The following is a 25,450-nucleotide window of genomic DNA, read 5'->3' on the forward strand; positions in this document are numbered from 1 at the left end:
CATAGTCGCCCAAGGCCCCCAGAATAAAAGCACAGCCCAGGGGCCTACAGCTGGCCCTGGGGCCCTGGTGGCGCCTCTTCCACCCAGCAGCTCTGACATCACAGCAGGGATCCACGGGTCCCGGGACAGCACAGATCCGGGCCCCTCCCGGTCTCTGACGCAGCAGGTCTGGGCCGGGGCCTGAGGCTCTGCAAGACCCCGCAGTTCCCAGGGGATGCCGGGCGGGCTCACACCTCACGCTCTGGCTCTGCTGATTCCTCAGGGTCTTCACACTCACCACGTCTTCCCTCACCCCCACACTCGGACGCGTGCTCCTGTGGTCCAGAGCTGCCCCCACCTTTGATCCCCAACCTGGTTAACTCCCACTTTCCCTTGTGCCCCAGTGCAGACACCCCCCATGATGCCCTGTGCCCGCCCACAGTGCTCCGCTAGGGCGTGCAAACGCCTGCTAAACCTGTAAGCCACCCACCCCACCTGCGAGCTCCTGACATAACCACCCTCGGTTTCCACCACAAGGTCAAGCCAGACAGATGTTCATGAACGGAGTTCAACGAACACTTTCAACTCAGCCTAAATTTCACTTACACACACGTACCCCCCCAGAAAAATCCGAGTATTCTTACAGTTGTTAAAAAAATAAAAACAAACACAAAAAACACCCCCTTTCTACGTAATCCTCCCGACCAGGTTTAGTCACATGAAGACCCCGTCAGCTGAGCGGTGGTGTGCTGCCCTGTGCTCAGAAAGGGGTTTCTCACAATGGCCAACGCCCTGGGCTTCAGTAGCCCACTGGGTGAGAATGTTGCCAACTGCCCCCTTGGGAAATCACTGAGATATTAACAATGTCTACTTTATACCGTCAGTGTAGAAGTGATTGATGGTCTTTCATCTAAAACCACTCACAACACAGCGTTAGGGCTGGCTTCGCAGAGAAAGTAAACAGCTTCGTGACGCTACCTTGAGCACTGACACCCTTTATTAGAAACACCAGGTAGATCTTCCACTGTCATTTGCTTTCTTGTTAAGATACAGGGAAGCCGGTTTTTGGACAAATTCCAAGAGAAATGCCACCCAGTTTGGGCAGTTTCTCAGTTACAAAGCAGCAGGAAAACGCTGCCCGTGTAGAACAAACAGTTCAACAGGACCTACAAGACCACGGTTCTGCACAAGCATCCGCAAGACAGGGCTAATGGTCAGCACAAACACCAAATTTCCTCTTTTTTCCATCACTTAAATGAACTCTGATTAATGCCCATATTAATTACACGGTTATTTCTTCATTAATGACAGAACTGAAGTTAATTTGTGAAGTGCCGACTGACACCCGATGGTTCACTGGTCAAACACGGTCCCACAGTGAACTCGAACTCTGCCACTCAAAACTCAGTACCGACAGCGACGTACTCTGCAGAGCCAAAACTCTTAATTTCACATATAAAATTAATTGGCCAGAGGATGAAACTTAAATCAGACCTGCTGATTTGATTTTTTACTGCCTAAATGAAATTTCATCTGAAACTGCAGTAAATTCCAGAGGAGACAGTCAAGAACCGCGTGGGGGAACAAACAGGAAAGGATCCGAAAGGCAGCGTGTTCTCTCAGGTAAAGGGCAGCCGAAGCGACCCCAGGAAACCACAAGCAGCTCCTGCAGACGCCCCGCGTCCTCGCCCGGCCTCTGCGAGCGAGTGGGCAGCAGGGGCGGCACTCGCTGCCGTCTCCGCTCACGGCGAGGACGAGACGCAAGCGCGTGGTGGCAGAAACGCCACCGTCTGTAGAAAGTAAGTGTCGTGGTCTGCACGACCTATTTACCCAGACCTAGCTGTCCAGATGGCAGCTCTTCATGTTTTGTCCCGATCGTCACTCCTGCCCAGTGACAGCTCCCGTGTTCCTTTCAAAACCAGAGACAGACGCAAAGCGCTACCTGAGATCTTAAAAAAATAAACACACTTTACTGGAAAATCCTAGGGTTTAGCCTTCGCTCTGGAAACCACATCATTATAGAAGTTTTAATCAGACATGCACTTTGAAACCATGTCAAAAACGTTTGCAATAATTTGGTCTGCCTGTATTATAACAAAATAATCTTTTTATATATCATGGGGAAAAAAAGGAGAAAATTGAGTCTGGCAATTCCTAAAAAAAAGTTGATTTTACCATTAGAACTTTCCATTTGTAGGTTCTGAGTTCAAAAGAGCAAAGTCCCTGCTGGTTTACTCTCTACTTCAGGCTCCAGCATTTTACATGGAAAACAGAAACTAATTTCATCAAGCCTGTCCGTTCGCTATTTCCAAAGACAGACACATTAATCCACTTTGTAAAATCTTTGATACATGACTAAGATCACTTAAGTGTTTTCTGGTACCCAAACTGTGGAACTGCTCACACTTCCAGCCTCTGTCCCACAGAAACTCCGCCTGGGTCACAAGAACGCCTGAGCTCCCCAGCTGCAGCCGTCTCTCCCACGGCCACCGGGAAGGAGACGCGGATTCTGCTCAAGCGGACTCAGGAGAAAGGGGACGTTGACTTAACTTCTTCACACGAGGGCTTTCCAACTTGGTGACAACCCTTCAGGCTTTCAGAAAACGTATTTGTCCTTATGGTTCTGTAATATTTTTACACTGTGCCTTGAACTATAATCCCCAGAAAACAGAAGAACCCCCCATTCCCTTTGTATACGCCCTGGGGGAAAAGTTGCCCTGTGAGTAGCTGTCAGGGTTTCTAAGAGCTGGCAGTCTTCTGGGGCTGTGCCCACGTGTCAGGGCACCGGACAGGGAGTCTCACAGGGTTTCCATGGGATTCCTGGGAGGTCTGCCGAGCGAGAACGAGAGCCAGGGGCATCCCGCAGGGACGAAGAGGGAGCACCCCGAGGAGCAGAGGCTGCGGGTGTGCACGCAGCTGTCCTCCGACCCTGGGAACTCTCAGGCTGAAGGGGGAAACAAGAAGAGATGCCGCCTTTGCATCTTTCCGAGTGTCTCTTCCATTTCCAAAAATTTATAAAGTTTCATGAAGTGATTTAAGCTAGGGTTACCATTAGGGAGACTACAAAACAGAGACGGAGTCCCAATCACAGGTAAGAGCGACGGAGGACTGTGAGCACGGGCCCCTCTGCCCGAGTGCGTCCCACACCACACACTCAGCCGCGTGCAGCAGCACAGGAGCGACACCAGCCACCTCCCTGAACAGGGACCCCTCAGGTACCCAGGTGAGCCGGAGCGTCCACCAGATCAGTTACCCAAAAGGCACCCACGAACAAGAACTGCGAAGGATCAGGGCGCCAATTCAGTGCCTGCAACCTAAGACCTGGTCAGACCTCCGGGGTCGAGGGCTGCACCAGCTGGACGAGGCCTCTGGTGCTCCCGTCTACACTGTGTGGCCAAAAGGCACCAGTGATTTCCATCTCACTTTAAATGAGTGGGCTGCTCCCCCCTGCTACTGAGACCGACTTGGAGACCGCTGCTCACCTGACGGGATTCAAGAGACCAAGTCTCCCAGCTGCACTATCTGAACTGGAACTCAGAAGAGTGGCCCAAGCCAGAAAGAAAGACTTTATATTTGCCAACACAGATGCGTTTTTAAACAGTGCCAGGTGAGAGAGCGAGCCTGGGTGCAACTCCGAGGAACTCTGCTGTGAGAAGCGGCAGGGTGCAGGAGCCCAGGGCAGGGAAGAGGGGCCATGCCCCACACCACCGGGCAGACCGCTGGCAAAGTCAGGCAGAGCCCCTGCATGACAGAGGGGCTCCATCCAGGGCGGGGGGAGCAGCCTTGGTAAGAAGGAGGAGGGGAAACTTTTCTATTAAAAGAGTTGAGAAATGAAGCAGTGAAATGTTCCCACAATGCAGAACAAAAAGACAAAAACAGGAATTAAAAGAGGAAAAAATATAGAGTATCAATCTAATAAGTCCAACATGATTCTCACAGCAGTTCTACAATAGGAAACGGAAGAGGAGACTTTCTAAACATAGAGGGTAAAGAGAACATCTCAAATCCTTCCATGAGAAAAAGAGTTACCAAAAAAGACATCATCAGCACCTCTGAACTCAGAGGATGGGGTAAGAGCCTTGACTAGGGACGGGGTGGGTGTCGGGGCAGAGCTATGATCACGGATGGGGGTGGGTGTCGGGGTGGAGCTATGATCACGGATGGGGGTGGGCGTCGGGGTGGAGCTATGATCAGGGATGGGGGTGGGCGTCGGGCCAGAGCCATTACCAGGCACAGGGGTAGGAGAAAGGGAGGGCAGAGCCATGGCCAGGGACAAGGGTGGGGGGCCGAGCCACAACCAGGAATGGGGGTGGGTGTGGTGGGTAGAGCCGGGACCAAGGACGGGGCGTGGGGCTGGGCGGCAGAACTGTGGCCCATCTTCCCTTCATCAGCAGTGACACTGGACAGACTCTCCGGGCATGTGCACTCACGTGCTGCACAGTGGGCAGTGCCAGACTGTGGGCCCAGACGCAGGTACGGGGGGCAACTCAGAGGCCACGCTGGCCACCACTGAGCTTGCACGGGGCCTCAAGACAGTGGTGTTCCCACCAGCCATGTGAGGAGACCTGGTTCCACACACAGGCGCTCGAGTGACAGCCCAGCAGGCCCTGTCATGGCAGTAGGGTCACCCTGGCTCTACAGGAAAAGCTACGACAGACTCACCCTCACCTGGGTCAAAGGCAAGGCCTAGAAGGATCAGGGAAACTAACTGCCTGACAGAAGAAAACTCTTCATAGCACCAAAAATGTTCTAGCACACAACCAAAAATACCAGACACGAGAATGAGCAAAAATATGTGGACCTCTTAGGAGGAGAAGGCAATAAATGGTCCAGAAGAAGAGGTGAAAAGAGATTGAGACAGAAGAAAATTAAAGAAATAATGCTCAATTTTTTTCGAATTTGAAGGAAATATAAACCCATAGGTCTACAAAGCTCAAGAATCTCACCTGGGAAAACAGGAGAAAACGACTTCCAAGCTCATCTTAATCAAACTGCTGAAAACCAGTAGTCAAGAGAAAAATCTTAAAGACAGAGGGAAAATGTCACATTACATCTGGGGAACAACAATGACAACTGTCATCTCCTGGGATACCACAAACCAGAAGAAAATATAATGACATCTTTAAAGTGCTGAGCACACAAAACAATCTAAGATTCTACATCTGGCAAAACTATACCCCAAAATAGAGATGAGATACAGCCATGCTCTGCATGACAGGGTTTCAGAAAACGACGGACCGCACAGGCGTCCTTGTGACGTCCTCACGATCCTGGCCCTGTGGCCCCAGGCCAATGTGTCTGCTTGTGTCTTAGCTTTTAACAAGAAATTTAAAAAGTAAAAAAAAATAAAAATAAAAATTTTTAGAAATAGAAAAAAGACCATAGAATAAGGATATAAAGAAAATATTTTTGTATAGTCGTATGATGTGTTTGTGTTTTAAGTGTTATCACAAGAGTCAAAAAGTTTAAAAACAAAAATTTTATGAAGTAAAAAGCTTATTATTGAAGAAAAGAATTTCTAGTAAATGTAATGTAGCTTAAGTGTACAGCTGCTATAAAGCCCACAGTGGAGCACGGCGATGTCCCAGAATTTCCTACTCACTCACCACTCCCTGGCACACCCAGGGCAACCTCCAGTCCTGCAAGCTGCACTCACGGCAAACGCCCTGTGCAGATGCACCATGTTAATCTTCACACCACGGTCACTGCCCTACACATTTTTACCTTTTCTGTGCTTAGATATGCTTAGATACATAAACACACACTGCTGTGTTACACCTGCCTACGGTACTCAGCACAGTAACAGGCCACACAGGTGTGTGGCCAGGGAGCACAGGCTACGCCACGCGGCCTAGGTGTGTAGCAGGGTCGACGGCCTGGGTATGTGTCAATACACACAACGACGTCTGCACAAGGATGAAACTGTCTAGCGATGCATTTCTCAGAAGGTGTCCCGTGTCATCAGGTGGCACAAGACTATGAAAATTCAGGGGGGAAAAATTCAGAAAATTTAAAACTACCCCATAAGAAATGACAAATCCAGATCTTTTGATGAAGAAAGATGATGCTCGATGGACGATGGAAACTTTGATCTACACAAAAGAATAAACAGCACAGGAAATGGTACACATAGGAGATTTTTTATCGGACAGGTATGGTGGCTCACACCTATGACCCCAGCAATTTGGGGGGCCAAGGCAGGAGGATCACTTGAGCCCAGGAATTCAATGCTGTACTGAGCTGTTATCACACTTCTGTGCTCCAGCCTGGGTGAAAGAGAAAGACTCTGTCTCTAAAAATAAAAAGATAAAACCAAAAATTTTATCACAAAGACTTTTATCATTTATTAATTTCTGAAAAAGATAACTATTTTTTTTTTTTTTTTTTGAGACAGAGTCTCACTCTGTTGCCCAGGCTAGAGTGAGTGCCGTGGCGTCAGCCTAGCTCACAGCAACCTCAAACTCCTGAGCTCAAGCGATCCTCCTGTCTCAGCCTCCCGAGTAGTTGGGACTACAGGGATGCACCACCATGCCCGGCTAATTTTTTCTATATATATTTTTAGCTGTCCATATAATTTGTTTCTATTTTTAGTAGAGATGGGGTCTCGCTCTTGCTCAGGCTGGTCTCGAACTCCTGAGCTCAAACGATCCGCCCACCTCGGCCTCCCAGAGTGCTAGGATTACAGGCGTGAGCCACCACGCCCGGCCTGAAAAAGATAACTATTTAAAGTAGTAGCTGGCAAACTACAGCCAACAGGCCAAATCTGGCCTGCTTGTGTTTATACAGCCTGAAAGCGAATAATGCTTTTCATATTTTTAAATGGTTGAAAAAAAAATCCAAAGAATAATATTTTGTGACTCAGGAAAATTATACCACATAAAGTTCAATTTTGTCACACGTGAAGGTTAAACAGAGGTCTGCTGCCACCCAGCCACTCTTTAGTCTGCATGATGCCTGTGGCTGTTCCAGTGCTGCAACCGCAGCTACAGAGACCGTGGGGGGAGGCCCTCAAAACCCACAGTACTTATCATCTGGCCCTTCACAGAAAAAGTCTGCCAATCCCTAAATTTTTTTTTTTTTAAATCATGTATTATAGGGCATAAGATATATGCATAATCTCTGAAGGTTACATATTATACGCTTACATTTCTATAACATTCTCAAAATGAACAAAAACAGAGATGCAGAAGAGATTAGCAGTTGCCAGAGGAGGGGGGGGGCGGGTGGAGGAGAAAGAGCCTGAGAACAAGGGGCAGCCGAGGGATCCGCCTGGGGGTGGCCAGCCCTGTAACTCAACTGCAGCGGGTACAAGATCCTCTGGACAGGATAGAACTGCACAGACTACACGCACGCGTGCATGGAACAGCGGTAAAACGAGTCAGGTCTGCAGTCCAGTTAACATCAGCACACCGATGTTCACTTCCTGGCTTTGAAACTGCACGGCAGTTACAGAAGACGTCGTCCTTGGAGGAAGCTGGGTGAAGGGTACATGGAAATCTATGTATTATTTTTGTAACTCCCTGTGAGTCTGTAATTATTTCAAATTAAAAAGTCTGAAAAAATATACAGAAGACATAAAACAATAGCAAAAATGTTAAAATGAAAGGACATTGTTAAAATATTTGTGCATTACATACAACATGGTATATTATTTGAAGGTAAATTGTGATTTTAAAAATATATATTGTAAGCCCTTTAGACCAACCACTTTTCTTTTTTTAAAAAAAAGGTAAATCTAATCATCCAAATGAGGACATAAAACAAAATACTAAAAATTATTCAATTAATCCAAAAGAAGTCAGGAAGAGGAGAAAATAAGGGGAAAAAACACAGCGAAGAGCAAAATGGAATACCAAAACCCAATCATGCCAATAATTACATTAAATGTAAATAGTCTAAACACTCCAATTAAAAGAGACTGCTAGACTGGATATGATGTTTAAAAGAGAAGCACTTACAACGTAAAGACAAAGTTTAAAAGGATACATAAAAAGACACACCACGCTATCATGAACCCTGAGAAAACTGGAGTGCGTATATTAATACAAGAGAAAGTCAACTTTAGGACAAGGAGTATTATCAGACCGAAAAATGAGAAATCTCATGTTAAAAGGGTCAATTTATTATTAAGAAACCTAACCATCTTCAATGTATATGCACCTAACAATAGAGCTTCAAAATACCTTCAGCAAAAAATGACAGAACTTAATAAACAGACAAAACCACAATAATATGGGGAGATTTCAACACTCTTAGAACTAAGAACAAGTAGACAGAAAATCAGCAAAAGATTTGAACAATCCTATTAACACTGCTGATATTTACAGAACACTATACCTAACAACTGTAAAATATACACATTTTCAAGTACACAGCTAATAATAAAGCCAAGCAAATAACGTAGAATATACTTCATTATCATCATAAATAAATCAGCAATCGCATTTTATTTTCATATCCTAATAATGTAAACTTCATGTAGAATGACAAAAAACTGAGGGAAAAAGAGGAACTAAAGAGCAATTGTGAAGACAAGTTCCACCTGAGTAGTTTTTCCTGTTTATGTGGCTATCTAATGACGTTGTCTAAGTGGCTACATATAAATTACATTAACAGAGTACGAAATTTAAGTTAGTGAAGCTTCTATAATTTACTCTCATTTATTGAAGCACTCTGAAAACAATTCCAAGTAAACATTACTCTGTAATGTAAACATTTTTTCATGAGGAAGATTATCTTTTTTTATCATTAAAGCCAATGTGCAATCATCCATGTTAAGAAAGAACATGGGCAGAGAGCCAAAGAAGAAACTTTAAAAATTACTTAAACTATATTTGGCCCCAGAGTTTATTACATAGTTTCTTTATTTCTGTTTTTAAATCCGCTTAGACATCTTTCTCGCGTCTTCCTTAGTCACAGGGAGCAGGCAGTCCACACTGGGTGGCACTACGGGAACTAATGAAAATCAGATCCAAAGAACCCCGCTACCCTAGGCCCCCAAAATAATAACGATTGTATCGCCACTCTTAGATTACACAGACATACACTTTCTAGAATACTAGAGTAATATCAATAACATCGGCGTGTTTGGAAATGACGTCCAGGCAAATGGGCCACTGGCAGCCTGTCGCCAGCACCCCACTCCTGCCTCTGTCCTGACCAGCGGGACGGGCGCAGGTTCTCACCAACCCTCTCAGAGCTGACCACAAAGCAGCCCGGCTCTGCCCTGCCCGAGTCGAGCGAGGCCCTACGGAAGAGGGAACTCAATGCATGAAGCACCTCTGGTCTGTGACGCCAAATGCTGCTCTGCCTCCCGCGGGCCCCAAGCCACTCCCCACCGCGAGCCACAGGCCCTAACCCGCCCGCACGCAGCGCTGACACCCTCTCCTTTTCACCGCTCTGCTCACTGAGGGTCTCCTCCCTACTCTTGTTGCTACGTACGCAATGGAAATACAGATGGGAAAAACATAAACTTCATTTCAAAAACTCTAAAGAAAAATTGTACTAGACTGTGTAAAATTATTTTATGAAAATCACATTTTGAGGGAAGGCTAAGTAGACATTGTCTTCTAATAATAAGCATAACCTACACTCCTAACAGGAAGAAAGAGTTTTCACATTCTTTAAAAAGCACAAATCCTTTTAAGGCATAAAATATGACATTTCATAGAAACAAGGGATTCTTTTTTTAATGAATGCTGATCAACTGCTTGCTAATTAAATATATATGTCCCATGGCTTTTATGCTTAAATCGTTACAGATGTCAGTGCTATTCCCAATTACACATCTGACAGAAACAAAATCCTATTTAACTGTCTCCAGGTCCTGAAAGAACGTATTCGACGTCGTCTGGCCAGTTTCTCAGAATTCAGCTCCAAACAGAACCACAGCAAAGAGACCAACCGACTCTTACCTGCGTAGCCGCCCAGCAAGAGCGAGTACACACGCTGTCGGACGGGACGGTAGATGAAGGCCTGGCTGGGCAGGGCTTGGTCCAGCTCGTCTTCCAGGGTGTTGCTGCACTCGATCTCGCCACTGCTCATGATGCTGTACACCAGGTAGCTTTCTGCTTGGACGTGATGGGTTCTAGCAACCTGTTCAGAATTTAAATACAACTGCTTTCTCCTTGAAAACAGAAGTGTAACCTTCAAACAGAAAAAGTCAGCGCCTTATATCATCATATGCCACTTGCTTAACGCCCTCAGAAATGGGATAACTGCCACTCAAACTCAGGACAGCAAGCTGGCATTTATGTTCACTCCTTTAGGCCACCAAGTTCCAAACCTGGCTCACCCTGTCCTCCTGCCCCACCTCTGATGCTCCGGCAGGCTTGTCTCAGTCCCCGCTGCACCTCCTCCTCCTCTCGTCCCCTGGACACGCTCCCAGTAAGCAGGTGCTCACTGCTTCTCACCGCTGCTGCCACACAAGGCTCCCAACCACCCCTCTTGGCCGTTTCTCCCCCTCAACCCACCCTTCACACCACCGCCATACTGTCTTTCTGGAAGAAGGTACAACTGGTACCCTCTTCAAAACATCTGAATGGCTACCACACCTTCAAGGCCCCGTTATAAGGCCTCAATCTCCTTTTTCTAGCCTCAAACACCATTTCACCCTCACGGAAACGTCAATGACCCAGCGATATAGTTTGGATGTTTGGCCCTTCCAAGTTTCATGCTGAAATCTGATCCCCGGTGTTGGAGGTGGGGCCTGGAGGGAGGTGTCTGGGTCACAGGGCGGATCCCCCATGAATGGCCAGGTGCCCTCCCTGAGGTCATGAGTGAGTTCTTGCTCAGCTAGATCACGTGGGAGCTGCTGCTCAAAGGAGTCTGGCACCCCCCCCTCCCTCTCTTGCTCCCGCTCTCGTCACGTGACACGCCTGCTCCCCTTTACCTTCCACCTTGACTGAAGTTCCCTGAGCCCTGCACCAGTAGCCCTTGCGGGCACCACGCTTCTCGTACAGCCGCAGAACCATGAGCCAAATAATTTCTTTTCTTTATCAATTACCCGGTCTCAGGTAGTCCTTTATAGAAATGCAAAATGGACGAACGCATCCAGTCTCAATGGAACATCTTCATTGTTCCTCAACAATACTCAGTCCTCTCCCACCTTTGCTTGTGCTCCACAAAAACGTGATTCCACACAGAACATCTTTCCCTTCCACTCCTTCACAATCCTCTTTCCCTCTACGGTTCACCCTTCACCTCAAGCATCCCGGGCTCCAGGAACCCTTCCCTCCTCCCCCAACCAGAACTGCCCCCTTGCCTCAGGGAATCAATTTGCATCTTCCCTGCAGGGCAGCTACCCCACCTGACCTCCCTATTAAACTACGAGCTGCTTGGGATCAGCTGTTCAGTAACTGTTCACTGAGCAGAAACAAAGTGCCAGGCACAGCTGCCTCTCCTACGCAATGCCAAGGCAGTGGTGGCACAGAGCAGGTGATGCGATGTATGACTTAAATTGATTGCACTTTCTCATTAAGTAGCTAAGATCGGAAGGTCTGTAATAACCTACACAGGGGATAGGATCAAGATGCCAACGAGGCAGAGGCAGTATGTGCCTCCTCCACGAGGAACCGGACTAGCAGGCGGATTCTCACAGACTGGACGGAGCCTAGGAGAGGACTAGCCTGCCCGACCCACAGCAGGTGCCACTAACACCAACCCAGAGGAGCCGGAACAGCAGGCAGAGTGTCACAAACTGAGCAGATGGTCCAGGATTCACCAGGGGAGCAACAGGAGGCACCAAAAGTGGGTCTTAGGCCCAACGCAGGGAGCTGGGTGGAGACTGCACAGAGACGCTCCTCCAACACGGGAACCCACGGGGAATCCCACAGGTCCTGGAGCAGCTTGAGCCAGGTGCCATCCTGAGAGCCCAGACACCAGGAAATCGTGGGCACGCCTGCGGCCACTGCTCAGCTCCGAGGAGGGACAGGGGAGCCCAGGCACTCCCACGCACCCCTCGGAAGGTCCCTACCATCCTCCCACAGGCTGCTTTTGACACTGGGATGTGAGCAGACAGCATTTTCCTGTCTCCTGCCCATGCTGCCTGTGTTGGTGGGGCCCCAGCCTTCCTGGTCACAAGTCCAAGGCGTCCTTGTGAGAATCTGACGCTGGACTGTGCCCTGCCCTCGGGCTGAGTTGGGGCTGCAGCCCCCACCTGGCTGGGCAGGGCAGGAAAGCAGGCCCTCCCGTGCCCACGGGACGGTGCCCGCCAGCCTGCAGCTAGCTGCTGTGCGACCACCTCTCACAGAAACTGAACTCCCGACCTTCCCTGCCAGCCCAGCCTGCTGGAAAGGCTCCTGCCCTTTCTGGGCACAGGCCCAAGGTGCCACTTTGGGAGTTCAAGGCTGGGGAGTACCCCATCCTTGGGCTGCGTTCAGGCCGGCACAGCTGCAGCCCCACCCAGCTGAGGAGGGATGGGGAGCCCAGGCTCTCCCACATACTTCCCAAGACAATTCCCATCGCCCTGCGGTGAGTGACAACCGCCCCCCCCCTCCCGTCCCAGCATCTCATCCATGCTATCAGCCTGGAGGGGGCCCCACCCTCTCTGGTCACAGGCCCAAGGCACCACTTTGGAGTGCAGAGCTGGGCAGTGTCCCGCCCTCGGGCCAAGTTTGGGTTGAAGCAGCCCTGCCCGGCTGGGGACGGACAGGGGGCCCAAAGGCTCCTACACACACCTGGAACAATTCCCATGGCCCTGACGCGAGCGCACAGCACTCCCCATTGTTTCTTGCCTGCAACGGGCTGTACCCACTTTGACTGCACGCCCACAGCCAGCACCATTTTGAGAGCTTAATGCTGGGCCATGCCCTGTCCTCAGGCCGAGCTCAAGGTGACATGGCTGTAGCTACTACCTAGCCAGAGAGGGACAGGGGAGCCCAAACTCTCCTAAGCATACTTAGGACAACACCCACTGGGACAGGCTGCCCAACCCACTGCAACTACCACCAGCACCAACGTGGACCACCCCGGTCCCAGTGAGCGGCTCCAGCACCACTATCCGTCACCTCCCACGTCACACCAGCTACTCAGGGGCCTGAGAGCCTGCCCACACACCTGACCCTCTGCTCCAACTCGCAGCTTCTAGCAAGCCACCTAAAAGCCCAGGCATTGCCCCCACCCCAGGGTACACTAACACTGCTGCCAGCGTAAGCTGCTCTGGGGCCTAAAATCAGGCCCACTCGGCAACTGCTGCCACCACTGGGCCTAAAGACTGGCTCGGCCGCCATCTGAGCTCCCAGCAAAACTTCACCACACCAACTAATAACTGTTCCCGAAGCCCCTACAGAAATCACAGATACCACCGGCCATGTGTACTGCCCAAGAAATCGGAGACCACACTACTGTAGGCACCAAAAATCTAGGCCAAAGTGTCCTACTCAACCAACAATATAGACACACCTTCAGGAAAAAATTCTCCCCTTCAAAAGCAATTTCACAAAATCAGATGCACAGATGTCAATAGAAAGATAAGAAACGTGAAAGAGCAAGGAAATTCGGCACCACCAAAGGACCACAACTGTCCGCCAACAGACCCCAATCAGAAAGAATTTCTTGTAACGCCACGTAAAGAATTCCAAATATTGATTCAAAAGAAGCTTAACAAGATCTGAGAGTAATCTGAAAACCAATACAAAGAAATCAGAAAATCAATTCAGGATATGAATGAGAAACTTATGAATGAGACAGAGATCTTTAAAAAAAAAAAAATTCTAGAGCTGAAAAAGCCATTGAAGGAAATACAAAACACATTTGAAAGCTTCAAAAACAGACTAGAACAAACAGAAGAATCTCAGAACTTGAAAACAGGTCTTCTGAAATAATGCAGTCAGAAAAAATAAGGGGAAAAGAATGAGCAAAGCCTTTGAGCAACCAAACTTACAAACTATCCGTATTCCCAAAGGAGAACAGAGATTCCAAAAGTTTAGAAAACTTATTTAAGGAAATAGTCCATGAAAACTTCCTTGGATTAGCGAGAGTTAGACATTCAGATGCAGGATGCCCAGCAATCCTCAGGTAGATGTTAGGACATTACAAAAAGGACTTCACCACAGCATATTATGATCAGAACAACTAAAGCCAAAGTGAAAGGGTTTTAAAATTAGCAAGAGAAAAACGTCACCTATAAAGAAAACTCGATCAGACTAAGAGTGGAGTTCTCAGCAGAAACTTTACAGGCCAGAAGAGAATGAGATGGCATTTTCAAAGTGCTGGGGGAACAAAAACCTGCCAGCCAAGGATTTTATATCCTGTCAGAATAAGCTTTATAAATGAAGGAGAAATAATCTTTCCCAGACAAGCAAACAATGAGGCAATCTGTCACCATTAGACCTGCTCTACAAGAAATGTTCAAAGGAGTCTTAAATGTGGAAAGGAAAGGTCAATATTCACCATCACGAAAACATGTGAAAATATAAACTCACAGGTCTCATAAAACAATCACACAAAGGAGGAAGAGAAAGGAATTAAATAGCAACGTGACAGTTCAACAAACTGCAAAAACAAAAAGAGAAAAAGAAAGAATTTACCAAACAATTAGAAATCAATTAATAATATGATAAGAACAAAGCCTCGCATATCAATATTAACTCTGAATATAAATGGATTAAATGTTCCACTTAAAAGATACAGAATGGTAGAATGGATAAAAAAGTCTCCATTATATGCTGCTTACAAGAAATTAACGTTACCCATAAAGACACATATAGACTGAAATTAAAGGGGTGGAAAAAGATATTCCATGCAAACAGAAACCAAAAGCAAGCAGGAGTAGCTATACTTATGTCAGATAAAACAGACTTTAAATCAAAAATAGTAAAAAAGACAAAGGTCATTATATTAATATAATGATAAAGGGATCAATTCAGCAAGTGGATATAACAATTCTAAATATATATGCACCCAACACTGGAGCACCCACATTCACAAAGTGAGTATTACAGACCTAAGGAAAGAGCTGGACAGAAACACAGTAATAGCAGGGGACTTCAACACCCCACTCAAAGCACTGGACTGATCATCAAAACAGAAAGTCAACAAAGAAACACTGGACTTAAATTGGACTTTAGACCAGATGGATTTAACAAGACATTTACAGAACATCCCACCCAACAACTACAGAATAGACATTCTTTGCATCAGGACATGGAACATTATCCAAGATATACCACTTTTGGGACACAAAACAAATCTTAACAAATTTTTAAAAACTGACATCATATCAAGTATGTTTTCAGCCCACAGTGGAATAAAGCTAGAAATTGACACAAAACTTGTGGGACGCAGCCAAAGCTGTGCTAAGAGGGAAGCTTACAGTATTAAATGCCTACATCAAAAAAGTAGAAAGATCACAAATTAACAACCTAACAGCATATCTCAAAGAACTAGAACAAGAACAAACCAAACCCAAAGTTAGCAGAAGAAAGAAATAACAAAGACCAGAGTAGAACTAAATGAAATAGAGACCAAAAAACAATACAAAGTATCAATGAAATAAAACAATGGTTCTTCGAAAACATAAACAAAACTGACAAACCACTAGCTAGACTAACCAAGAAGAGAAGAGATTATCTGAAGAAACACAATCAGAAATGATAAAGGAGACATTACAATTGATACCACAGAAATACAAAAGATCATCAGAGACTATTATGAACTATACACTCAGAAATTAGAAAACCTAGAGGACATGGATGAATTCCTGAAAGCACACAACCTCCCAAGATTGAACCAGGAAGAAACAGAACTCCTAGATAGACCAGTGACGAGTAGTGAGATTAAATCAATAATTAAAAAAAAAAAAAATCTCCCAACAAAAAAAAAAGCTCAGGACCAGATGGATTCACAGCCAAATTTTAGCAGATTTATAAACTGGTACCAATCCTACTGAAACTGTTTCAAAAGTTCAAGAAGGAGGGAATTCCTTCCTAACTCATTCTACAAAGCCAGTATCACTCTGATACCAAAGCCAGGAAAGGATGCAATCAAGAAAGCATTCCTCGTAAGAACTGGAACAAGACAAGGATGCCCACTGTCACCACTTCTATTCAACACAGTACTGGAAGTCCTCGCCAGAGCAATCAGGCAAGAGTAAGGGCATTCAAACTGGACAAGTCAAATCATCCCTGTTTGCTGGTGATACGATCTTATACCTAGAAAACCCTAAGGACTCCTCCAAAAGACTCACAGGATTAATGAATTCAGCAAACTCTCAGGTTATAAAATCAATAGCATTTCTATACATCAACAACAATCAAGCTGAGAACCAAATCAAGAACTCAATCCCATTGACAACAGCTGCAAAAAAATCAACATACCTAGGAATAAATTTAACCAAGGAAGTGAAAGATCTCTACAAGAACTACAAATCACTGATGAAAGAAATTGTAGAAGACACAAACAAATGGAAAAATATCTCATGCTTCAGGACTGGAAGAATCAATATTGTTAAAATAACCATACTGCCCAATGTGATTTACAGATTCAATGCAATTCCCATCGAAATATCAATGTCATTTTTCACAGAATTAGAAAAAAAACATACTAAAATTCACACGGAACCAAAAAAGAGCCCAAATAGCCAAAGCAATCCAAAGCAAAAGGAACAAAAATGGAAGCATCACATTACCTGACTTCAAATTATACTACAAGTCTACAATAACCAAAACAGCATGGTACTGGCATAAAAGTAGACATGTAGATTAATGGAACAGAATAAAGAAGCCAGAAATAAAATCAAATACCTACAACCAACTGATCTTTGACAAAGCCAGCAAAAAACATATACTGGGGAAAGGACACAATATTCAATAAATGGTGCTGGGAAAATTGGATAGCCACATGTAGAAGAAAGAAATTGGATCCCTCTCTCTCACCATATACAAAAATTAACTCAAGATGGATCAAAAACTTAAATATAAAACCTGAAACAACAAAAATCCTGGAAGAAAACCTCGGAAAAACAATTCTGGACATTGGCCTAGACATAAAATTTATGACTGAGACCGCAAATGCAATAAAAACAAAAATAGACAAATGGGACTTAATTAAACTACAATGCTTGTGTGCACAGCAAAAGCAGCAATCAGAAAAGTACAGAGACAAACTACGGAATGGGAGACCATATTCACTAACTACATGTCTAACAAACGATTAATACTCAGAATCTACAAGGAACCCAATTCAGAAAGAATAAAACAAACAACCCATTAAAAAGTGGCAAATGACATGAATAGGCATTTTTCCAAAGATATACAAATGGCCAAGAAACATATGAAAAAATGCTTAACATCACTAATCATCAGGGAAATGCAAATTAAAACCACAATAAGATGCCATCTTAACTCCAATTAGAACAGCCACTATTATAAAGTTACAAAACAATAGATGTTGGTGTGGATATGGTGAAAAGGGAACAATTACACGCTGTTACTAAGAATATAAAGTAGTACAACCTCTACAGAGATCAGTATGGAGATTTCTCAAGAACTAAAAGTAGACTATCATTAGATCCTGCAATCCTACTACTGATCTACCCAGAGGAAAAGAAATTATATAAAAGATTCCTGCACTTTTATGTTTATTGCAGCACACTTCACAATTGGAAAGACGTGGAATCAACCTAACTGCCCATGAACTGATCTCTCTGTCCCTTACTTTCGTCATATATGAAGCGTGTTTTAAAAAGTGCCAAGGGCCGGGCACGGTGGCTCACGCCTGTAATCCTAGCACTCTGGGAGGCCGAGGTGGGCGGATCGTTTGAGCTCAGGAGTTCGAGACCAGCCTGAGCAAGAGCGAGACCCCATCTCTACTAAAAATAGAAACAAATTATATGGACAGCTAAAAATATATATAGAAAAAAAATTAGCCGGGCATGGTGGTGCATGCCTGTAGTCCCAGCTACTCGGGAGGCTGAGACAGGAGGATCGCTTGAGCTCAGGAGTTTGAGGTTGCTGTGAGCTAGGTTGACGCCACGGGACTCACTCTAGCCTGGGCAACAGAGTGAGACTCTGTCTCAAAAAAAAAAAAAAGTGCCAAGGAGTTCATACAGGAAAAGCACTTACCATGAGGCCTGGCGTGCAGTTCACTGTCAGTAAGTGCTAATAATTATTATAAGACTATAATAAAACTATCCAAGACTCTCTTCAGAACCTAGACATACAACAAAATATCTATTTCATCGCTAGAATTTCTTCAAACCGAGGCAGATCTGTTAATAGCTTTACGGTAGGCTTAAAAAAAAAAAAAAGATGTTAAAGAGTTAAGTAACATTGTAGTCACAGAGCACTAACTTGACATCTAACCAACTGAAGATCATCAGAAGCAACCTATTCCCTGTTGATACAGACCTGTGAGAAACGTTCAAGTCATGTATTCATGATCCTTTTAGGGCAGAATCACCTTTCATTTATTCTATTCCCTCTTCCACTTCTGTCTCTTTTTAATTCAAGAGATGGCATTTTTATAAATCTATCTAGAAAATTATAATAAATTATATTTACCCTACCAAGAAATCCTTGATTTTGGCAACTATACAGAATTTAAGATGCAACACCTAGATGTACACAGGTATTCAGTTACGTTTTCTACAATTTTAATTCATGAATTAGATCACTATCATGTAAGTGTTTTTTATCTCTGCCCTTAAATGCAGATATATAGCATTCTATATCTGTAAAAAATCTTAATATATCCACTTAATTCAAAAATTCTAAAGCAAAATTAATTTAGTTGATCTAGCACTCTGCATACCACATAATTTGCTCTTAAATTTAACTGATTTTCCGAAATGCTAGTGTGGAGAAAACGCAGACGTAAACCCAACGTAACTGCTGTGCCCCGCAACGTTTCCACCTGAGGATTTCCAGGGTGACTGTGTCTGGGTAAAATACACGTGTGCTTGAATTTTACCTGCCTATTAGATAGGATTAGAAGACTACACTGCAAAAAAAATTTTAAAGGAAAAACATAAGGGCAACTTAAGAATTGTTTTCAAAGATGTGAGTCCAACAAGATGAACACCACATGACCCACCACTCTGCACTGGCGCCCTCCTGCTCAGATAGGCCTGCGACCCGCCCTGACCCCGCCTTTCCCATCAAAGGCTCTCTCTCTGCCAAACTCCCTGCCTTCTTGGCCTCCAAGCTTGCTCCTCAAACCCCTGCAATCTGGCCTCCACCCTCGACTCTCAACCCTCTGCTGTAACCACTCTGTACGGTCCCCAAAACTCCCAGTTGCCAAACCCACTGTCCACGTGTAGTCCTGATTCTACGTCCTCACCTCTGCAGCGCAAGACACTCCTGACGCTTTCTTCTCATCCCTGAGACCTCCCTCCTTGGGCTCCTGCTGGCTAAGTCTTCCCTCATTCTCCCACCTCCTCTGCCCCCACCGACCCCTCAGTGCACCGTTTCTTACGTCTCCATCCCACAGATCTCCTACTTACACACAACGCAGGATGACTTCCAAACGTCCACCTCCTGCCAGGGCGGGACCTTAGGCCCCTATTTCACTACGTGACCACGTCAAGGGTGCCATCTACTCAACTCACCTGAAACAGCACTCAGGTCACCGTCCTCCCTAGAAAACCTTCCCTCCTCCTCCTTCAGCTGAAAGCAAATGCCATCCCCAGTGCTCACGAAGGAACTTCACCTCCACAGAAAGACTTAATATTAGTTTCACTTCTGAAACATTTCTTGAATGTGTTTCTTCCTATTTCACTGCCTTTTTCCTAATTCTAGCTCTTTTGTCTTTTACCTGAGTTTCTGCAACAGCCACTTTAAATCCATTCTCTGCAGTTGTTTCAAAAACAAATTTCTCATCACATCACACCCCTGTTTAAAAACATCCAATGCCACCTCAACGAGTACAAAAATTAAGTTCTAAATTCTTTCAAAATACACATGATGCCCTTTGTGTTCTGACCTAATCTACCAGATCCTCCCTGGGGGAGCTGGGGTGAGATGGGTCAGGAGGCTGACTCAAATGGCCAGGGCCAGAGAGGCCGTCTGTGGGGGACACAGGCCAGTGTCTGAGAAGATGAGCCTTCACGAACGCACCTGAGCTCAAATGCGACTCATGCAAGGCCACGCACAAACTGGAGATGAGCGAGCTGGGATGTGGAAAGGGCCACAGCCGTCAGAAGCAGAGAGATTCCAGAGGTGGGCAGAGGCGGGCAGCAGGTGACAAAGGCTCATGTTCCAGAAGAGCCCTGGCTGGCCAGCCAACATCACCGCCCACCAGGCATCACCCCTAGCAGCTCCGCTGCAGCCCAGGCCTGAGTTCTGCACCAGACTAGGAGGCGGCAGCCTCCCCAGAGAGCTATGCAACTGTAACAAATGGAAGACCGCGATGCTTACGATGCCGAGAACAATAAAGGGCTTGTGGGCGAGGCCGTAAGTTTGGTTCCAACTTGTTGAGATGCCTTTGAGCACTGTGTGGACATGGACCTTATCTGGAAAACAGGGATGACGCCGTGAGGGGCTCAGACAAGACACACAACGCACCAGGCACAGGACCTCACCCACGACAGGTGCCTGATGCACAGTGGCCCCGTCAAGTCTTCCGAGGCCCTGCAATGCTCTCAGACCTAAGTCTACGCCTAGTGTGGCATCAGCACCCTTCACCATCTGGCTGTGACGTCTGCCCTTTCCATTTTCCTCCCTGCTCCTCCCCTCAAACCCCGCGCTCCAGCCCGACCGCTCTTCCTGTGCCCCAGATGACAGCGCTTCTGCAACTCCAAGACGTTGCCGATTCAAAGCAAATTCTGGCCCCCATTAAGGTCTGACTCAAATTCTATCTCTTTGGGGAACTTCTCCTTGTATGCTAACCCACAACCTTGAGTGGGTCCCTTGAGTTCCTACACCTCTGTTATGTAATATTCACGTGACGATATCACAAGTAGGTTATGATGTCAGTTCTTACATACATGATGTCATTCTTCCCAACTAGACTCACAGATTCCTGCTCTGTGTCCTCCCACAGTGCCTCAACCACTGAAGGCAGTCGACAAATATTCACTAACAAATTCATCCACAGAGATATTTTCAATCACGACATGCTAGATCCGGGTGGGCACACCCACGTACCTTTAAGATTTCTGTATCTGAAACCATGGTTCCTTGTTGCTTTATTTCAGGCCCCATATTCATGGCGTCTTCTTGTTCAATTTCAGGGTGTGTACAAACAGAAGCTTCTAGCTTAAATTCAGAGTCTGTTGCTACAGGTAATTTTTCCTGGATTTCAGGGTATGTACACATGGAAACTTCTTGCTTGGATACAGGATCTGCATATAAGGGAACTTCTTGTTTGGATTCAGGATTTGTGCACACAGGAACTTCTTGCTTCCATTCAGGGTCTGTGCACATGGGAACTTGTTGCTTCCATTCAGGGTCTGTGCACATGGGAACTTGTTGCTTAGATTCAGGGTCTGTACACATGGGAACTTCTTGCTTAGATTCAGAGTCTGTACACATGGTAACTACTTGCTTAGATTCAGGGTCTGTACACATGGGAACTTCTTGCCTGGATTCAGGGTCTGTGCACATGGAAACATTTTGCTGGGATTCAGGATCTGTACACACGGGAACATCTTGCTTGGGTTCAGGGTCTGAACTCACGGTTATTACTTGTTTGTTCAAAGTTATTATATCTTTGGGCTTCTGGAAAAACCATGGAGATTTCTGTCCTGGCAAAAGATATGATGCCACTCCTTTATAAAAAAGAGCTTTGTTTGGTCCCAAAGGTAAGATATCTTCTAATTTTTTCTCCCCTTGATGCAAGTGAAGAACTTTAGCTATATGATCTGACACAGCTAAGATAACGTTGCCTTTTTTGTCAAAGTTTTCTTTTACAGAGGTATAGGAGGACAAGCACTTGTACCGAAAGCTCTCAAACACGCCCTCTGGGACGGTGTCGTTGCCAAGGAGGCAGGCCAGCAGCGGGAGGTCTGCCCGGCGGAGGCCCAGGCTCTCACAGAGTTTCTCCCTGCAGAGCAGGACCGTGTCCAGGCTCTCCAGGCAGAGCTCGCTAATAGAAAAGTAGGGGCAAGTGTCGTAGATTAAGTAATCTGTGTCTTCCCCAAGAATCCCGAGACAGTTATGCTGGAGACCGTAGGAAGCGACCTCGTAGTCTGCCTCCCGCAATGAGCAAAAAGTCTCCTGACCCAGAGCCTTCAGGGCAAATCGTGTGAACAGGGCCAGGCCGGAGGGGATGAAGAACATGTTTCTGCCGGGCTGCTGCCTGTGGGACCTGATATGATGGAAAATCCTGCTGATCTCCTTGCTGTTCTTCAGCCTCCGCCTCACCCACTCACCCCGCTTGCCCTGCTCCACTGTGCCGTCAAAGAAGAACACCAGCCTGATGCCCACAGCTGTGAAGCTTTTAACAAAGTCTCGCAAAGCAGCAAAGTACTCTCGCCACTGGCCGCCGCAGACCCAAGATTCCGGAGTGTACCAGTACCTGAGACAGCACATGGCATCCACCACCACGGTGGGAGCACACCCGGGATGCCGGCTCCGGTGCTGCGCTGCCAGGTCTTTCAAATTGACCACTGTACACACGTGCGGGCAGGTACTTGCCACAAATCCTTGCAGGCCTCTTACCCCCATAGCTGAACTCGGGGAAAGATCTGGAAAGAAAAACAGATCAGCAATTAGTGACTATGGAACTGTCACCAGACAGATGGCACCTTTCAAAGCAAACGCAAGACAACGTTTTATATTCATTCTCTATTTCCAAAAAAACACTTGTCATCAAGGTGACATGACATACTGGTTAGGAGCCTAAAGAGTTTTCAATTAAAACACGAGGACTTTACCTAAATGTAAGTTAATTACTTTAGCGGGACTTTCACAAGGCCAATATAGTGCAACCATCTTTTAAGATTTTCACTAAGGTTACTATTCAAGATGTTTCTCAACCAAATTCAAAAAGAGGTTAACAGTTTTCAAAAAAGCAGTATTTCTCATTTAGAAATAGGAACTCAAATAGAAGTTATGGCTAAAAATCTAAAACATAAATTGAAACACGCAACACGGATGATTCTCAAAATCATCGTGCTGAATAAAAGAAGCCAGAGAGAAGAGCACACACTCTGATTCAACTCACATCAGACTCTAGTCCAGCGAGTGTTCGGCCAACCTGCAGGGAGTGACAGAAAGCAGCTCCACGCTGGCTGCGATGGGCCAGATGGAGGGATTCCCAAGGGGACACTTTTGGGGTGACGGATATGTGCACTACTTTGTGGTAAAACTCACCAAATTGTACACTGTAAAAATGTGTCAAATATATCGCAATAAAGGTTTTTAAAAACCTACATAAAAATTTACTATACCAAACATTGTACCATATGAGATACTGATGACATTAAATGGAAAACTGACCATTCTAAAATTTAGAAACAGAAACAAAGTAGTTCAAGAGTTAGAATTTCGAAAATGTAAAAGCAGAATACTTTAAATATATAATAAGATGTTCTTATTTATAAGACATAATATAAGGCTTTCTTCAAGTAGGCCACAATATCCATCAATGTTTAAGAAAAATTCTATCACGACATTTTTTAATCTTAATGGTCTATTTTTTCCACTATAGATTTAAGTGTGATCAGGGCTGCACGTCCTTTAATAAACCAGAACAGAAAGTTCTTACTATGCAAACACCAACACAGAACAAATGACGCCTCCCCTAGACTTAGGACCGAAGGCAGCAGTGGTGTCGCCAGTGACCACGCACAACATCCTGACATCGCTCACGCTGCAAGGCACTACGTTTGGCAGCCACCAGACAGAGCTGGCATTCACCATACAAAATCTTCAATCTTTGAAACATCCCTGACAAGTAGAAGCTACACGCTCTATTTTACAAATGAAGAAACTGCGAGTACAGCACTAGGCTGAGAAGAGGACTACCTTTGAAGGATTTACTGATTAAATGGACACTAGCCCCTAACAGAATTTGAAGTTATCTGTTTAATAGCCATTAATAATAAGAATGTGCAAGAATTGAGTGTCCATAACAGCACACATTTTATATGTGGAAATCTGGAGAAGTCTTACTAAGCTATGAAATACAATGCGATGCACCAATACATACACCCAGATCATTACCACTGGGCTGTTACTCAAATAGAGTTCATCCTGGCAACACAGCCACGGTGTTTGAGTTCTGGGACCCCTGGGCATGGATCCCAAGTCCAGGAAGGTGACACTCTCATTTCTGATGTTATTCCAACACAGCAGGCAGGGGACAGGCTTTGGAAAGGGAATACAAGGACACAAAGAAAGTTGGTCAGAAAGGATTAAAACAATTCACTTACATTTCACAAACTCAAGACCTGTTCTATGCCTATCCTTGATGAGGCGTGCTGTGCGAGGTTTGCTGGCGGTGAGCCAAAAGATAAACCTCACAAACCTGCACTCCGACTCGGTTTCTGCATTGTGAACGACCCCGCTTCTTTCACCACGCTCTGTGAGAGGGTGTGGAGGGCCCCACGAAGCCCACGCCAGCCCCTGCGCACTCCTTCCTCCTCCGCAGGCCCACCGGGGTCAGAAGCCAGCACCAGACGGGACTGCCAGGCTCGGGCAGCTCCTGCCCAGGACACTAAGAAGCCACATGCCACACCCGGAGACAAGGCCAGGAGAAGCAGCAAAGCAAACTCTCCCTCCCTCCCACGTCCAGGCAGATGCGCCCCGCCCTGAGCAGCAGCCTCTGCCACGTTCGGGTGGCTGCCTTCCCTTGCCACCAAAAACGGATTTTTGTTTCCAGTATTTTCTATTACAACTGCAAGTGACAACACTAAATTTCTCAAAATATTCTCCTCTTTATTTTGAAAAAGTCAAGCTCGGTCCTCCGATTTTATTCAAATGTTTTTCTCATCCAGTATTGAAAAGCTCACTATTTTAATGAAGCAGGCACTAGTTCTTCCTGTCTTTCATATTGCCAATTTCTCACATTTTGAATAACACATTACCACAGGAATGTTACATTACAATGTGCTCTTCTTCGGCATTTACAAAGAAAAACGGGGGTAGGCAAGGATTTGGGAACTTGTGACATTTGAGGGTGCCCCCCCCCAGTATTTCAGCACCTTAAAGCGTTAAATATTTACAACAGTCACTTCTGCTGCAGTTAGTGTGGTACAGAATAAATTCTCTAGAAAGACAGAAAACTCCGTGGATATCACAATTTTTTTAACCTTGTATTTCTTTCTGTAAAGGTTGTTATAGGATGACTGAGGGGAGGGGAAATATGTGTATGTGCGTATCTGTGCGCGTGTATATATAAAATTCTACCTGCAAATTACACAGGAAATCTTCATTATCTAGGTAATTGTTGTTTAGAAAGAAACAGAAGCTCTGTCTCACCAAGCAGGAGTCTTACTGCCCCAGTACAGCCTGGGACGCTCTGGGAGCCACCACCACCGAGACGGGCCTCGCCATCCTGCCACAGCCTGGCACCCGGCACGTCCACCCCG

At 45.7% G+C, this 25,450-nt stretch overlaps 1 protein-coding gene across 11 annotated transcripts in view; it reads right to left on the reverse strand.

Annotated features, from left to right (window-relative positions):
- Nucleotides 1-25,450, reverse strand: part of FAM120B (family with sequence similarity 120 member B) — an 85,398-nt gene that overhangs the window by 51,572 nt on the left and 8,376 nt on the right. For 8 of the 11 annotated variants that reach the window (XM_069487948.1, XM_069487951.1, XM_069487950.1 and 5 more), the window contains 2 exons: nt 21,063-22,603; nt 9,894-10,074 (listed from right to left, as the gene is read on the reverse strand). In XM_069487948.1, coding sequence (XP_069344049.1) covers nt 9,894-10,074; nt 21,063-22,583 — 1,702 coding nt within the window. In that variant the 5' untranslated portion in view covers nt 22,584-22,603. Of the gene's footprint in view, nt 1-9,893; nt 10,075-10,532; nt 10,737-21,062; nt 22,604-25,450 lie in introns of those variants that run through there. The other 3 variants (XM_069487953.1, XM_069487952.1, XM_069487954.1) reach the window with 3 other exon arrangements.

Source organism: Eulemur rufifrons, chromosome 15 (assembly GCF_041146395.1).
Source record: "Eulemur rufifrons isolate Redbay chromosome 15, OSU_ERuf_1, whole genome shotgun sequence".
NCBI lineage: Eukaryota > Metazoa > Chordata > Mammalia > Primates > Lemuridae > Eulemur > Eulemur rufifrons.